Here is an 18317-nt window from a genome sequence, read left to right on the forward strand (position 1 = left end):
ACATTGTAGAATAATAGTGAAGACATCAAAACTATGAAATAACACATATGGAATCATGTAGTAACCAAAATATATTTTATATTTGAGATTCTTCAAAGTAGCCACCCTTTGCCTTGACAACAGCTTTACAAACTCGTGGCATTCTCTCAAGCAGCTTCATGAGATAGTCACCTGGAATGCATGTCAATTAACAGGTGTGCCTTGTTAAAAGTTCATTTGTGGAATTTCTTTCCTTCTTAATGCGTTTCAGCCAATCAGTTGTGTTGTGACAAGGTAGGGGTGGTATACAGAAGATAGCCCTATTTGGTATAAGGCCAAGTCCATATTATGGCAGGAACAGCTCAAATAAGAAAAGAGAAATGACTTGAAGACATGAAAGTCAGCCAATGAGGAAAATTTCAAGAACTTTGAAAGTTTCTTCATTTGCAGTTGCAAAAACCATCAAGTGCTATGTTGAGCTGGCTCTCATGAGGACCGGCACTGGAAAGGAAGACCCAAAGTTACCTCTGCTGCAGAGGATAAGTTCATTAGAGTTAACTGCACCTCAGATTGCAGCTCAAATAAATGCTTCACAGAGTTCAAGTAACAGACACATATCAACATCAACTGTTCAGAGGAGACTGCATGAATCAGGCCTTCATGGTCAAATTGCTGCAAAGAAACCACTACTAAAGGACACCAAGAAGAAGAAGAGACTTGCTTGGGCCAAGAAACACGAGCAATAGACATTAGACCGGTGGAAATCTGTCCTTTGGTCTGATGAGTAGGTAAATGGACGATCTCCGCATGTGTGGTTCCCACCGTGAAGCATGGAGGAGGAGGTGTGATGGTGTGGGGGTGCTTTGCTGATGACACTGTCAGTGATTTATTTAGAATTTAAGGCACACTTAACCAGCATGGCTACCACAGAATTCTGCAGCAATACGCCATCCCATCTGGTTTGCGCTTAGTGGGACTTTAATTTGTTTTCAACAGGACACCTCCAGGCTGTGTAAGGGCTATCTGACCAAGAAGGAGAGTGATGGAGTACTGCATCAGATGACCTGGCCTCCACAATCACCCGACCTCAACCCAACTGAGATGGTTTGGGATGAGTTGGACCACAGAGTGAAGGAAAATCAGCCAACAAGTGCTCAGCATATGTGGGAACTCCTTCAAGACTGCATTCCAGGTGAATCTGGATGAGAGAATACCAAGCGTGTGCAAAGCTGTCATCAAGGAAAAGGGTGGCTACTTTTTGAAGAATCTAAAATATATCATATATTTTGATTTGTTTAACCCTTTATTGGTTACTACATGATTCTGTATGTGTTATTTCATAGTTTTGATGTCTTCACTATTATTTTACAATGTAGAAAATAGTCAAATAATAAAGAAAAACCTTGGAATGAGTAGTTGTGTCCAAACTTTTGACTGGTACTGTATATATATATATATATATATATAACAGTTGGGGCTCAAAACAGGTGGGTCTCTGCCCCACCTGCCCTGAATGACGGGTCGCCACTGGAAAGGACCAATGTCCCCATGGAGATATATAACCTTACTGCCACATCCAGTGAACAGGTGGACAGGTTGGCAATGACACGATTCAATCAGTACATTAATAAAAGTTTCACTAAAATGATGGAATGCTTTCCCTATTCTATCACTAAGGCACCAATAACAGTCCGGATCTATTTACATGAATCTGGCAAAAATATAATGTTTTTCATATTTGAAAGTTTCAAATGATGTGCAAGTCACTCCGCTTGGAAGGACATAAACTGTGACAACGTTGTGTATATTTATTGTTGGCCTCTGCATCTGCATACATACTGAATTAATCCAAAACTACATCACTCTGTGGTGTCTTCTTGAACTTCAACCTATGACGAAAATAAATTCCAGCCATCCTCTCTAATCACCAAGGAGATTGTCTGCTATCCACCTTCTAGCCTAATCGACACTGCTGTAACACTCCATAGTCTCAGTGTCTCAATGTGCGTCAATGATCAAAGCAGCTTGTTGGCTTGTTTGTTTGTGCGCTACCTCCATAGCCCCTGAGGTAATAAACAAGCAGTCTCTTACATTCTCTCTCTCCATACGGACCTTCTCCCACTAGTAGTAGTTTGTTGGTCTTGGGTGGAGAGTGTCTTGAGTGGATAGTGTCTGCTTTTTTTTTTTACTTACTCAAACTACTACATACTTGTTGGGCGCACCCTCCAGTCCCACTAATCCCTCATATATTGGGTTCCCCCTCCAGTCCCACTAATCCCTCATATATTGGGGTCCCCCTCCAGTTTGGTCAGGTCAGTGGTGGTCCCCATAAACATGCTCTTTCCCCTCTCCAGCCGGCTTTTCTTGTCTGTCAGCCGGAAGGCCTCCATGAACTCATCGATGTCAATGTTGCCGTCCTGGTTGGTGTCTATGGTGACGGACAGGTCCGAGATAGCTTCGTCAGTGATCTCCATCTTTAAGAAGGCACTCAGCAGCTTCCACGTCTGACGGAAGTCCTCCATTGTGATGAACCCTGGAGGGAGGCGGGAGGAGGGGGAGAGAGAGTGGAGGGAGAGGCAGGAGAGAATGGTAGAGAGGAGAGGGAGGAGAGAGGGGAAGGAAAGATGGAGGAGAGGGGAAGGGAGGAGAGATGGAGAGCCAGTGGGATGAGGGGAGAGATAAGTAGCAGGGCTGGTGTCAGTTGGCTGGATGTGATACTAGAAGACCAGTGGGTTAATCCTATATCAGCCACCACCTACTGCTGACGTTAGCTTTAACACCCCACAGACAGACTACAGGGAGGTTGGCCTCAATAAGTACGACATGTGTCTGAGTGTACTTACATATGTACGTATGCAAACTACGCACCCCAAACAAATAACACAGGTAACCGATAGTTGACGTCATGTCTTGTGCGATCAAAACATTCACCTGAAGAAACAACACATGGAATGAAGGCAGAGTAAAGGAGTATTGTTACCTGAGTTGTCTAAATCCACTATTCTGAAGATGGTCTCCAAGGTGGCGCGATGGCGGTACAGGGTCTCCAGCAAACCCTGATCGATGTGCTGCATAGGCAATCAAGGGGAGAGTTGTCTGTGAACACTCTATGGAACGACACCAATTATTTTCTATGGCATCAGGTTTTGAAATAAGAGGTGTGTCATGACATAACAACTGTGTTCCCACAGAATGCTATATAACCATGAATGCTTGGATAAGACAAACAAACACAATTAGCCTGTAGGGACAGAAGTATGTACATCCACAAGGATTTGATCAGTATTGTCAATATGGAAGTTAAATGACAGATGTAACATGCCATTACCTCCATTTGTGGCTCTTTTATGGAGAGTTCCTGGAACCACTCCTGGTAGTCCAACATGCCCCCCGGGGTCTTGCAGGTGGCCAGCTGAAAGCGCAGCATCCTCCAGGGTAGGCCTAGACGGAGCACACTCTCTACCGCCGTGGCCCAGTCATTCAGAGACACCTGCCCTGTGTTGGAGATAGGGAGGAGGGGACTACTTATATATATATACACACACACACATACATATATACATACATATATATATACACATACATATATACATACACATATATACATATACATACACATAAATATATACACACATATATATATACATACACACACACACACACACACACATATATATATATATAGTTGAAGTCCGAAGTTTACATACACCTGAGCCAAATACATGTGAACTCAGTTTTCACAATTCCTGACATTTAATCCAAGTAATAGGTCAGTTGTCTTAGGTCAGTTAGGATCACCACTTTATTTTAAGAATGTGAAATGTCAGAATAATAGTAGAGAGAATGATTTATTTCAGCTTTTATTTATTTCATCACAATCCCAGTGAGCCAGAAGTTTACATACACTCAATTAGTATTTGGTAGCATTGCCTTTAAATTCTTTAACTTGGGTCAAACATGTTGGGTAGCCTTCCACAAGCTTCCCACAATAAATTGGGTGAATTTTGGCCCATTCCTCCTGACAGAGCTGGTGTAACAGAATCAAGTTTGTAGGCCTCCTTGCTCGCAGATGCTTTTTCAGTTCTCACACATTTTCTATGGGATTGAGGTCAGGGCTTTGTGATGGCCACTCCAATACCTTGACTTTGTTGTCCTTAAGCCATTTTGCCACAACTTTGGAAGTATGTTTGGGGTCATTGTCCATTTGGGAGACCCATTTGCGACCAAGCTTTAACTTCCTGACTGATGTCTTGAGATGTTGCTTCAATATATCCACTTAATTGTCCTTCCTCATGATTACATCAATTTTGTGAAGTGAACCAGTCCCTCCTGCATTATAGCACCCCCACAACATGATGCTGCCACCCCTGTGCTTCACGGTTGGGATGTTGTTCTTCGGCTCCCCCTTTTTCCTCCAAACATAACGATGGTCATTATGGCCAAACAGTTATATTTTTGTTTCATCAGACCCCTGGACATTTCTCTAAAAAGTACGATCTCTGTCCCCATGTGCAGTTGCAAACCGTAGTCTGGCTTTTTTTATGGCAGTTTTGGAGCAGTATCTTCTTCCTTGCTGAGCGGCCTTTCAGGTTATGTCGATATAGGACTACTGTGGATATAGATACTTTTGTACCGGTTTCCTCCAGCATCTTCACAAGGTCCTTTGCTGTTGTTTTGGGATTGATTTTCACTTTTCGCACCAAAGTACATCCATCTCTAGGAGACAGAACGCGTCTCCTTCCTGAGCGGTATGACGGCTGCGTGATCCCATGGTGTTTATACTTGTGTACTATTGTTTGTACAGATGAACATGGTGTTTGGAAATTTCTCCCAAGGATGAACCAGACTTGTCGAGGTCTACAATTTTCTTTCTGAGGTCTTGGCTGATTTCCCCATGATGTCAAGCAAAGAGGCACTGAGTTTGAAGGTAGGCCTTGAAATTCATTCACAGGTACACCTCCAATTGACTCAAATGATGTCAATTAACCTATCAGAAGCTTCTAAAGCCATTACATAATTTTCTTGAATTTCCGAAGCTGTTTAAAGGCACAGTCAACTTAGTATATGTAAACTTCTGAACTTCTGGAATTGTGATACAGTGAATTATAAGTGAAATAATCTGTCTGTAAACAATTGTTGGAAAAATACTTGTGTCATGCACAAAGTAGATGTCCTAACCGACTTGCCAAAAGTATAGTTTGTTAACAAGAAATTTGTGGAGTGGTTGAAAAACAAGTTTTAATGACTCCAACCTAAGTGTATGTAAACTTACGACTTCAACTATATATATATATATATATATATATATATATATATATATATATATATATACAGTACCAGTCAAAAGTTTGGACACACCTCACACCTCATTCAAGGGTTTTTCTTTATTTTTACTATTTTCTACACTGTAGAATAATAGTGAAGACATCAGGACTGTGAAAAAATACATATGGAATCATGTGGTAACCATTCTTCAAAGTAGCCACCCTTTGCCTTGATGACAGCTTTGCACACTCTTGGCATTCTCTCAACCAGCTTCATGAGGTAGTCACCTGGAATGCATTTCAATTAACAGGTGTGCCTTGTTAATTTGTGGAATTTCCTTCCAAATATTTTGATTTGTTTAACATTTTTTGGGGTTACTACATGTGTTTTTCACAGTTCTGATGTCTTCACTATTATTCTATAATGTAGAAAATGGTACAAATAAAATAATCTCAAATATAAAACATATTTTGATTTGTTTAACACTTTATTGGTTACTAAATGATTCCGTATATGTTAAATAGAAAATGTAGAAAATAGTACAAATAAAGAAAAACCCTTGAATGAGTAGGTGTGTCCAAACTTTTGACTGGTACTGTATATATATATATATATATATATATATATATACATTAGCTGCATCCTTTTGGATTCTTTTTTTTCTACCACCCCCCGCCCTGGTTGGAGAACTCGTTTTCGTTCTCTCTGTCTCTCTCTGTCTCTCTCTCTCTATATATATATAGAGAGAGAGAGATAGAGAAAGAGAGAGAGAGAGAGAGAGAGGGAGAGAGAGAGACAACGAGAACGAATTCTCCAACCAGGGCAGGGGGTGGTAGAAAAAAAAGAATCCAAAAGGATGCAAGTAATGTTATTTGATTTACATTTTATCTGCTAATTTCATAGCTGATCTATTCCCCCCCAAAAAACAACCACAAAATAAGATATTATATCTCATGAAATATGAGTATAAACAATTAAAGGGTGTAAATTGTATTAAATCACATAAATCTTAATCCTTTGGGGGAATATTTGATCATGGCTATGTCAATTGATACGACACCTGTTTTGTCTTTGTCAAACTCTTGGAAGGCACTGACGAGGTCAGACTTGTGTGCAAACAGCTGTTCCCGCAGGACCTTGAGGGCTGAATGTTCCACCTTCCCCACACTGTAGTCCAGACAGGGAGAGCAGATCAAACTCTGTCCACGTCAATTTAACAATCTTAACTTTATTAATCTAAATAATTTTCCATTGTCTGTTGTAGCTTACTTTTTCCTGAGGGTGAGTTCTCGAGTCATACTGCTAGCCTGGTACTGAATCAAATAAGGCACTAGGTCTGGTCCCAATTTCACGTAGGCCCCTCTGTTGCTGCCCACTTCATAGTAGTTGGAGGCAGAGAACAGGGTGAGGACCTGTTGTACAAATTGTAAACAATACAGAATTACCAAACAGTGAAAAGCAATGTTTAAGTTTCCAGAAACCTCTCATACCGCACTTTCATAGCACACAAATGTAGGCTGACTAAAGCAAGTGAGCAGCTTTACAACCCTTGCTTGACTTGGGCAGGAGCTCACCGGAGCTGATTACCGGCACCTGTTACTCTTATAGAATATTAGCTCAAAAGTATGGTGGAGCAACTGCTCCCCTCTGCCAAGTGAGAAAAGACTTTAGTGTAGGCCTATGTCACGACAGGGCAGTGGGCATAGTGGGCATAAATGGGACTTAGCATTCAAAATATGCCATTACCAAGGCCAGGAGTTGTTCCTGGCCACATGACCTGACTAGGACAAACTTGTGGCCCTAGTTATAGCGTATAATGAGGGTCTAGAGTGTTTTATGATCAGGTCACGTCTCAGAGTATTGCTGATCTGACATCAGATTTGCCGTTTAGATCATAATGAATATGATTATATGGACAGGGGGAAGTGTAATATATCCACACTCCTACTCTGAGACACTGTTTGGATACAGGCCCTAGTCTTACCCATCCTACGTAATCCCTTAGACACCTTTAGCCTGACTGTTCTCACCCTGCGGTTGTGGCAAAACTCGTAGCCATCCTGCTTGCACTCGTGGGAGCGGATGATGAGCTGCATGTTGTGTCTGTCCAGGAAGTCCTGGGTGACGTCTGGCCCCCAGTAGCAGCCTCCTCCCCGCACCTCGTTGGGTATGCAGCCGTTCTGAGACATGGGGTCACTCCACAGTAGGTCCAGAATCTAGTCATATAAATAATACATTGTAAAATTATTAGCATTTTTGTCAGACCCAAGGACTTTACAATAGGCTATCATAAGGAAAACAAAAATGACAGTAAACAAATGACTGGTACAGGGCTATAAGTAGATATAGAGGTGAGAAGACCATGGCTGTATCTCAAATGACACTCTATTCCCTAAACAGTACACTACTTTAAGCTAGCGCTTATATTATATCAGAGTATATACTACATAGTGCAGACAATCATTCACCATTTAGGAGACAGATTTTCCTTAAAATACTGTGATGGATTCAGTTGAATGACTATTGTACTGTAAGACACATTAACCTTCACCATTGAGTTAAAGGGAAGAGAACAAAATGTAGTTGGCTCCTCTTGTAAAATGAGGGTTTGTCCTGAAACGTGGCAAATTGGCAAATTGGAAAACAAGATTGTTATTCAGGTTGACGGATTAACGGTCCTCTGTCTTACAGTCTGTCTACCAGTGACTAAGTAAGTGACTGTAGGCAGGTTGGCATTTACTGTCATGAGTCTTGCCCTGTAGGCAGTTCTGCAGAGTGGTGACTAACTGGCACAGCCATAAAGTCATAAAACCTGATTTTAAACATAACCCTAACATTAACCCTAACCTTAACCACACTGTAAACCCTAATGCCTTAAACTAAGCTTTTTGTTTTCATTAATTTGTATGATATAGACAATTTTGCAGCTGGTCCATCTAGCGCCTGCGGCACTCCAGGACCAGGGTTGCCTACCTTTGATCTAGTGGAAACCTCTCAGTTCTGGCTCAAGGGAAAGAATCATGACAATAAATGTCAATCTGCGACATACACAAACAGAGCATAGAGCACTCCTAGTGCTGAGGTGGTGTTGAACAACCAATCATGAGTAACTGACCGAGTATCGAACCTGTATAGAGCTAAAGGCTAAAGTCGTCAGGTCTCAGACAAGGTTACTGTTACTCATCACACAGCACAGTTCACCAAACCACCTCTCTGGTCTACAACACATCCCCAGCCGGAATTCCTCACCTGTTTCCACTCCTCTACGGTAGTGTCTGCTGTGTCGGTGGATTCCTGCGACGCCGAGGAGACGGCCAGGTTGTTGAGGTCCCCCTGACTGTGGCTGAACCCGCCCTTGATGAAGCCGGATTGCCTCCGCCGCACCTCTATCTCCTCGTCAACGGTCCGGGGGACCCTGCCGGAAAAGTCCTGGAGTGAGCGGCGCTGGAAGCCATCCCGGGGTCCGAAGGAGTTGGCCTTGATCAGGGAGACCCGGCGCTGGTTGTTCTTGGTGCCTGACAGGTCGTCTTCCATGTCCAAGTCCACAGAGGACTGACTCACTGGGTATTGTGTCCTCTTCTTAGGAGGCCTCAGGGCTGACACGTACTGGGAGACGTCAGAGAAATAGAGATAGAGAAACGTGGAGGGAGAGAGAACACAAAGGCATTATTTCAATTATATGAAATAATTTATTAACATTTACATCTGTCCTCTTTGTCAGTCCGTGGAAATCGACCGTTTTCCCTTTTCTTTATGTGTTTGTACAGTGTATGTTCCACATTATTTTTGATTGATTGATTGATAGAAACTACACTTGTCTAGAGAAAGTCTCACTTACTTTGTGTCTGTCCACTCTGGCTATGAGGCAGAGGTCCGTGGTGTTGGAGATGCCCCCATGCAGGATCAACACTTTCTGATCGATGACTGTTGCCAGGGGCAACCAGCTGAAGATCTTCTGAAGCAGCTTCAGGATCCTCTTGCCGTGCATCTGAGGACAAGGGAAATTAACTACAATTATAATTAATCACTGCATTGTTGAATAGATGAGAGGAGTGTGACATTTTGTCCCTATATGTGCCAGCAAAGTTGGGAATTGTGTTTAAAAAAATGTATGTCAAACTGATCTGGCTTTTAAACCAGTGTAAACAAATAATCACTTTAGCTGTACTGTTTTGATGCATGTTTAGAATCTGGGTAAAGATCCAAGAGTGCATTGCTGCGTGGGCATAAGTACAGTAAAGCCACTGATTATCCTGACTCACTGTAACCTGTAACCGGCACATTGAGAGAACACTGATGACCTTAAGTCATCTTGTTAAGCAACCTCTTAATCCTTTTACTGGACGTTACGCAGAGGAGTCAGTGAGTGACCCACATTGAATGTAGAAATACACCCCTTTTAAACTCTGAGCAATGAGCAAGCCAAGTGCAGTTTATAGTTGTGATTCCAAGTTATCAAAGTATTAATTAAAGATACTAGCAAAGAGATTTTCCTGATGTTTTATAAGTAGGATAAAGAGGATTTAATGTCATATGGTCAACAAACTATTCAGAACATCCTGCACGTATTTCCAGTCCTACATGAGACTGACATCAGTTCTCTGTCACCTGGAGCTGCATGGCAAATGGTTCAGGAACACAAGGATAGGACAATGCCCAAAGACTGGTCAGCCCTTTCTCCTCTGGGGGGCCAAAAGGAACAGTTGAAGTTGGAAGTTTACTTAGGTTGGAGTCATTAAAACTAGTTTTTCAACCACTCCACAAATTTCTTGTTAACAAACTATACTTTTGGCAAGTCGGTTAGGACATCTACTTTGTGCATGACACAAGTAATTTTTCCAACAATTGTTTACAGACAGATTATTTCACTTATATATCACAATTCCAGAAGTTTACATACACTAAGTTGACTGTGCCTTTAAACAACTTGGAAAATTACAGAAAATGATATCATGGATTTTGAAGCTTCTGATAGGCTAATTGACATCATTTGAGTGAATTGTAGTTGGTGTACCTGTGGATGTATTTCAAGACCTACCTTCGAACTCAGTGCCTCTTTGCTTGACATCGTGGGAAAATCAAAAGAAATCAGCCAAGAAATCAGAAAAAAAATTGTAGACCACAAGTCTGGTTCATCCTTGGGAGAAATTTCCAAACGCCTGAAGGTACCACGTTCATCTGTACAAACAATTGTACGCCAGTATAAACACCATGGGACCACGCAGCCGTCATACCGCTCAGGAAGGAGATGCGTTCTGTCTCCTAGAGATGGATGTACTTTGGTGTGAAAAGTGCAAATCAATCCCAGAACAACAGCAAAGGACCTTGTGAAGATGCTGGAGGAAACAGGTACAAAAGTATCTATATCTACAGTAAAACGAGTCCTATATCGACATAACCTGAAAGGCCGCTCAGCAAGGAGAAGACACTGCTCCGAAACTACCATAAAAAAGCCAGACTACAGTTTGCAACTGCACATGGGGACAAAGATCGTACTTTTTGGAGAAATGTCCTCTGGTCTGATGAAACAAAAATAGAGCTGTTTGGCCATAATGACCATCGTTATGTTTGGAGGAAAAAGGGGGAGGCTTGCAAGCCGAAGAACAACATCCCAACCGTGAAGCACAGGGGTGGCAGCATCATGTTGTGGGGGTGCTTTGCTGCAGGAGGGACTGGTGCACTTCACAAGATTGATGCCATCATGAGGAAGGACAGTTAAGTGGATATATTGAAGCAACATCTCAAGACATCAGTCAGGAAGTTAAAGCTAGGTCGCAAATGGTTCTTCCAAATGGACAATGACCCCAAGCATACTTCCAAAGTTGTGGCAAAATGGCTTAAGGACAACAAAGTCAAGGTATTGGAGTGGCCATCACAAAGCCCTGACCTCAATCCTATAGAAAATTTGTGGGCAGAACTGAAAAAGCGTCTGCGAGCAAGGAGGCCTACAAACCTTACTCAGTTACACCAGCTCTGTCAGGAGGAATGGGCCAAAATCCACCCAACTTATTGTGGGAAGCTTGTGTAAGGCTACCCGAAACGTTTGACCCAAGTTAAACAATTTAAAGGCAATGCTGCCAAATACTAATTGAGTGTATGTAAACTTCTGACCCACTGGGAATGTGATGAAAGAAATAAAAGCTGAAATAAATCATTCTCTCTACTATTATTCTGACATTTCACATTCTTAAAATAAAGTAGTGATCCTAACTGGCCTAAGAGAGTTAATCATTTTTACTAGGATTAAATGTCAGGAATTGTGAAAAACTGAGTTTAAATGTATTTGGCTAAGGTGTAGGTAAACTTCCGTCTTCAACTGTGTCTCTCTGGTACAGTATCCAGAACATTGAATATTGAATGGTATCCATGTATAGTTTCTATCTGAAACTTGTTCACTGAGGACACCTCTGATGCTATCTATATACAGTACCAGTCAATAATTGGGCACAACTACTCATTCAAGGGTTTTTGTTTTTTTAAGCTATATTTTTACATTGTAGAATAATAGTGAAGACATCAAAACGATGAAATTACAGATATGGAATCATGTAGTAACCAAAAAAGTGTTAAACAAATCAAAATATATTTTAGACTTTAGATTCTTCAATGTAGCCACCCTTTGCCTTGATGACAGCTTTGCAAACTCTTGGCATTCTCTCAACCAGCTTCATGAGGAATGCTTTTCCAACAGTCTTGAAGGAGTTCCCACATATGCTGAGCACTTGTTGGCTGCTTTTCCTTCACTCTTTGATCCAACTTATCCCAAACCATCTCAATTGGGTTAAGGTCCTGGTGATTGTAGAGACCAGGTCATCTGATGCAGCACTCCATCACTCTCCTTCTTGGTCAAATAGACCTTACACAGCCTGGAAATGTGTTTTGGGTCATTGTCCTGCTGGTTAAGTGTGCCTTGAATTCTCAATAAATCACTGACAGTGTCACCAGCACAGCACCCCCACACCATCACAACTCCTCCTCCACGCTTCACGGTGGGAACCACACATGCGGAGATCATCTGTTCACTTACTCTGCGTCTATAAAGACATGGCGGTTGGAACCAAAAATCAAAAATTTGGACTCATCAGACCAAAGGACAAATGTCCACCGGTCTAATGTCCATTGCTCGTGTTTGTTGGCTCAAGCAAGTCTCTTTTTCTTATTGGTGTCCTCTAGTAGTGTTTTTTTGTTGTTGCAGAAATTCGACCATGACGGCCTGATTCACGCAGTCTCCTCTGAACAGTTGAGGTTGAGATGTGTATGTTACTTGAAATTTGTGAAGCATTTATTTGGCCTGCAATCTGAGGTGCAGTTAACTCTAATGAACTTATCCTTTGCAGCAGAGGTAACTCTAGGTCTTCCTCTCCTGTGGCGGACCTCATGAGAGCCAGTTTCATCATAGCGCTTGATGGTTTTTGCGACTACACTTGAAGAAAGGTTCAAAGTTCTTGAAATGTTCCATATTGACTGACCTTCATGTCTTCAAGTAATGATGGACTGTCGTTTCTCTATGCTTATTTGAGCTGTTCTGGACTATGTCTTTTAACAAATAGGTCTATCTTCTGTATACCACCCCTACCTTGTCACAACACAATTGATTGGCTGAAACTCATATTTTTATTTATTTAACCTTTATTTTACTAGACAAGTCAGTTAAGAACAAATTCTTATTTACAATATATGTTCCTTTATTATTTTCTCCTAACCCTACCACCCCTCCCCTAATTACTTCCAGCTTATACATACTATATACATTTTATAGGCACAATATATTCTACAATAGTTATCTTTTGTTTTTTTTAAATCCCATCCTTCAAATACCATCAACCCCTCCCATCTATTTCTGAAGCCGATCCAGTTCTATTTTGCCATATATTTTTAACTGTGCTGTTTCACAAAGTTCTGAACCTATATACAATTTACAGAGTATATTTCCCATTAGTTATCTTGTTTTTAATCCCACCCTTCAGCTCCACTCAACCTCTCCCATCTATCTCTTAACACCATTCATTTATTTTTATTTTTTATTAGCCATATATTTTTCAACTGTGTTATGTTTCACAAAAGTTCTGAACCTTTCTATTCTCATAGTTGCTACTGATTGCAAATTAAAGATAACAATTTTTTCTAAAAGTATTATTATACTATTGAATCCGTAATACTTGATTGTGCATGGTTCAACTGTAGTCTCTTGCATATTGCTAATTATACTAATGGAGTCAGATAAACATTTTAATAGGCTAATTGCTTAGTCTTATTACGAGTCGCATGTGAGGTATTTATAATATCGTATGCACTGTATTATATTATATATTATTATAATATATATAATATATATTATATATTATATGTATTATATGCACATGTCAAATATTACTGCCCACTACAAGTTCATCTTGTGTTAGTCAACACTTCACCAGGTTGTGTTCTTTATTTATTTAACTTTTCTCAAATGAAACCTACCTTGTATTTCCCCAACACCTCCTTGGTGAAGCCATACCTAAACAAACGACAAAGAGATACCAGAGTTGAAAATATAGGATTTTTTAAATTATTAAATAGATTGAATTCGTACATGATCAGTGTTTTGACTGTATACCTCAAGTTGACAATATGGTCTTCATGGTTTCCCCTGTTGAGGTGAACATCGTTTGGATACACGAGCAGGAAGGCAAAAAGGATGAGGAGAATCTCAATGGAATCTTTGCCTCGATCAACAAAGTCTCCATTGAAAACATATGGCCGCTCCAATGATGGCATGCCATTCTACAGGGGAAACAATAAACACAACAGACTATGAATATCTTAAATGTATATCTTCATATCTATTATGGGGGAAAGTTTCAACAAAAATAATGATTTAATTTCATATGTATTTAGCTGATAAATTGTAGCAGATGACACACAGTACCTTGTAAAATATCAACAGCAGGTCTTCAAGCTGCCCATGTAAATCACCTTGGATTAAACAATGCTGTATCAATACACTGATATAACTATTACAGTTTATCATTTGCTAATATTTGTATCATTTAAGGTATATAAAACAACATTTGAAAAGGGTTGCTCTCCTCAATGAGGTGAATCGAGACAACAACAAAAAACTGTGGTGATTTATTACTCACCACAAACTGTGATTTCTTTGCTGTGACAGGTGGAGATTCGACTGATGTTCGGCAGCTTTCGGAGTAACTTCCATGTTTCCAGGAGAAGTTGGAGAACGTACCGAGAGTGGAGCTGCTACTGGGAGAAACAGTTGTGTAGTGAAGGGGATTTGTGATAAAGCTAAAGCACTATAGTTAGGAACAGAGAATCAATTTAATTCTAACGGTACATAAATTCACCTACTCTTTTATTCCTGAAGGCCTCTACCATGGCAGCCACTTGTTCCACAGTAAGAGGGAAGATAAGACGGGGACCTGAGTAGATCTCTGGCACCTCAATATTCTTATAGCAGAAGTGCCTCTCCCACTCTGTATCGCGGCACACTTCATTTTCTCGGAATATGTGGGAGATTAAGTTGCCTGTAGTGGAGAAACCACAGATATAATATGACAACGTTCGTGAACCAGAAATAAGGGTCCCAATTGTATACAAAAGCCACAACAGAAGCGCAGGGAAAGTCTTACGTTCAGTGCTAGTTGGGTTGAAGTTGTCCATGAGGTAGCCAAGGAAATTGTAAAGCTGCATAGAGAAGAGAGAGAGAGACATTTTCTTTAGCAAAGTTTCACAAAGTATTCTATAAGTAGCTATTCACCAGGGGAACTGTATGATTGTGTTGAATTACTATGTATTAAACCTTTCCTCACACAAAGTAAATACTAATATTGCACTTTATGGATGATTTATTTGTAAATGAAAGTGTATTAGCCTGCAATATTGCATTTTCTCTTAAAAAACATCTAATGTTAATCAATCTTTTACTTTCTTATTTATTCTACTTTCATTTGCTATGTCCTTCGAAGCACAGGAGGATACTAATTGAAGGTTACACCTTAATTGGGGAGGACGGGCTCGTGGTAATGGCTGGAGCAGAATCAAATACATCAAACACATGGTTTGACGCCATTCCATTTGTTCCGTTCCAGCCATTATTATGAGCCATCCTCTCCTCAGCAGCCTCCACTGCTTCGAAGGTAGTGTACCAATTCATGGGGAACAGCTGGGGGGAGGGGCATGAACCAGCTACCATGTAGTTGCAGGGCAAGTGCACTACCAACTGTGCCATAAAGTCTCTGGCAGTTGTACACTAATATACAGGGTGACTACAGTGTCTCACTTTGATCTGGGCCTGCTCCCCAGAGTATTCTATAGACTGGAAGATGTTCCAGGTGTATCTGCGTCTCATCTCCATACGAGCCACATACTGACGGTACCAGCGCTGGATCAACACAGCTGCCTTCATCGCTGTTGGACAGAATAGAGAGAGACCGTTCAGTGCTAGACCTAGACCCACGAACATGCCTGTGTATGTTCATGCATTATGTGGTTGTATGTCTCTGGGTGGGTCACAACAGTAGAGTATTAGATATATAATCACAACAGTATTATAACAAGGACAGATCATTGACTGCCATGATTTATCAATGCCAGGTCTGGCCATTGTGTAACAAATACCTGGACCGATTCTGGTCCCAGTCCACCCTTGCTAATGGGACACAACAACATACTGTCCAACAAAAGCCAGACCACTACAGCCTTGACCTTTGACCCAGACTGATCCTGCAGTAAACATTCCACCTGTTTCCTGTTACAAGTAAACAACATCAACATAGAAGGGAAGCATGTGGGCTTACATGTGATGGCTTCATGTAGCGTTGCAGATACAGAAAAATAAAGAGAAAATGCATTAAATTATTTCACACACATACAAACAGGTTAGGATTTGAGGTAAAGGAGGTAAAGTCACCATTATTCTGTGTATACTGCAAATTGGTCTACATTTTCTAGAGGGCAATGCTTTATCTTTGTAGAAATTGCTTGAACATCGCTAAGCTAAAAAAAGAGCACACACATCCTCTAAAGGCTCCTACACATCTATCCAACTACAGCCAACCCAACCGGCTATAGATCATCATCAATATTAGTTGGCTGTAATTGGATAATTGTGTTGGAGTCTTTATAAAGCATGGAGAAATGGATACATTATCAATGTTTCTCAACCTCCAGTCCGTGGACCGGCACTGTTCCCTGAAATGGTTACCAGACAGAAATTTAGTCAGCTCTCATTAAAGTGATGCTCCAAAGCATTTGTATAATATCAGCCAGTAGTTTTGAAAGTAATGCTCACGAGCCAAAATGGGTCCCCCAAAATTTTGCTAAATTGTGTAGTACATCATCCATTTCGTATGATATGTTACGAAATGTTTTTGCAATTCGTATGATATGTTAAGAATTCCAATTCCTACAATATGTTACTAATTTGTAAGGGGCCGATTCAGACTTAGGAAATGTAGGCCTTTCCCATGCACTTCTCAGTATTTGGTTTTCAGACTTACCTTATTCAGTCACGTAGAGCACTCTGGAGGTGTGGTTACCTTGCACGATCGAAATAAATGTAATTCAACTGCTGAAAACCCTCCCACTTGCTGGCCAACAGATTTTCTCGTAGAGTTTTTATTCAATAAGGTTTCCAGTACATTTATCTTGAGCCATCCTTTTAAATACGGTGTCCCTTTTAGTTTGAATTTTGTCAACAGACTCACTAGAATATATGGAGAGAACGGGTTCAGAATATCAGGAATCAATGAAAGAAAGGCATCTAAATATATGCACATTCGTCTCCATTTCATCACCAATTGGTAGATTAATAAATACTCTGATCTTGTAGATTATTTAAGGTTAGGAAAGTATTTTTGTATCGGAAAAAACAAGTTTGGAGAGCCTTTATGCACAAAATATATTGATTAATCAAAAATAAAGTGGTTTGATTTATCCTGAAAGTTGCCTTAGTCAGTTCTTCAACCCATGGTAATGTTGGAAGATAAGTCTACATAGAATTATAATAGGGAAAATAGTGTATAATAGTAGGCTATACCCTTGTCTATTGCCTGCATTCACCATCGGCTTCAAATGGTTACAGTTTGGTCTGCGTTCTGCTCCATAACAATTTAATTAGCCTACATGTTTTTTTTGTCCACCTCACTAATATGTCCGACCTCAAACCTTGTTATCAACTGTAGCTAATGATCCTCAGCAACAACCACATGGGCGTGACGACATTTACAGAGGAAGCAAATGAAAGTAAACAAAACAAAGTATGAAATGAAAATGTAGGCTATGCCAACTAAAGGGAACTTACAGTAAATTGACAGTTGAATATGTGTGGTTATTAGGCCTACTGACGGTCGATACTGATAGTGGCTAATATTTATCACGATAGAAATATGAAATAGAGAAAGTCAAGATAGCCTATAAGTAAGACATTCGAGAGTACCCATCCCTGCAAGTTAAAAGGCTGTACAATTTTAATTCTGCATAATGGCACAGCATATTAACTTTAATGTGGGAAAGTTGATATGTTGCTTCAGTTTGCTGCTATACGAGTGGTTTCACATTTGTCTCCAGCGTCTATAAGAGAAAAATATGTCTAAAACAATTGTCATTTATATTTACAATTCCCTTATCCAAACGGATTACTAATTTACCTAGCTCATATCAATAGCTCTTATCAAGTTGTAACCGGTACGTTCGTTAGACCTTATTCATGGAATCCTCACACATGAAGGTGGTGGAATTATTAGGGAATTAAGTCAAGGTCAGAATACGGGGTATCTGTAAACACACATCCGCCACACCTTAATTTATTCAATCTCCACCCAAAACGAATAGCAGGTGAATAGCATAATATTCTCATGCTTAAATTCAATGTCAGAATACGCATAGAGAGAAAAGTGTATAAAAGGGAATTGCGTTCTATTTATGCTGCTTAAAGCGGCAATCAGCAGTTGAAACAATAACAAAGCGAAGTCCCCGCCCCTATTTTGGTAAAAGCTGAGGGATGGGGCTGGAGAAATGTAACCACTCTCAAATACATAGACAGAGCTATGGATACAAGGACTAACAATCCATGATAT

General features: G+C 40.4%; 1 protein-coding gene across 1 annotated transcript; it reads right to left on the bottom strand.

Moving 5' to 3' along the window:
- Window positions 1–2258: 2258 nt before the first annotated feature.
- Window positions 2259–15646, bottom strand: LOC120050732 (serine/threonine-protein phosphatase with EF-hands 2). Its single transcript, XM_038997297.1, has 15 exons — window positions 15521–15646; window positions 14871–14925; window positions 14590–14765; window positions 14367–14481; window positions 14153–14199; window positions 13841–14007; window positions 13705–13741; window positions 9083–9232; window positions 8494–8850; window positions 7275–7460; window positions 6514–6656; window positions 6300–6411; window positions 3308–3469; window positions 2960–3047; window positions 2259–2512 (listed from the first exon to the last, which is right to left on the bottom strand). The coding sequence occupies exons 1-15, from the start codon at window positions 15644–15646 to the stop codon at window positions 2259–2261; spliced, it is 2175 nt and encodes a 724-aa protein (XP_038853225.1).
- Window positions 15647–18317: the final 2671 nt, after the last annotated feature.

The sequence above is a fragment of the Salvelinus namaycush genome, chromosome 1 (assembly GCF_016432855.1).
Source record: "Salvelinus namaycush isolate Seneca chromosome 1, SaNama_1.0, whole genome shotgun sequence".
Taxonomy (NCBI): domain Eukaryota; kingdom Metazoa; phylum Chordata; class Actinopteri; order Salmoniformes; family Salmonidae; genus Salvelinus; species Salvelinus namaycush.

What these genes read in the sequence shown, in the direction of transcription:
- LOC120050732 (XM_038997297.1), bottom strand. Translation starts at nt 15,646, where the DNA reads ATGAAGGCAGCTGTGTTGATCCAGCGCTGGTACCGTCAGTATGTGGCT. An exon ending in CAAAGAAATCACAGTTTGTG is followed by an intron (nt 14,200 to 14,366) that starts GTGAGTAATAAA and finishes GTTTAATCCAAG; the next exon opens with GTGATTTACATGGGCAGCTT. An exon ending in AGTGGATTTAGACAACTCAG is followed by an intron (nt 2,513 to 2,959) that starts GTAACAATACTC and finishes GCCTCCCTCCAG; the next exon opens with GGTTCATCACAATGGAGGAC.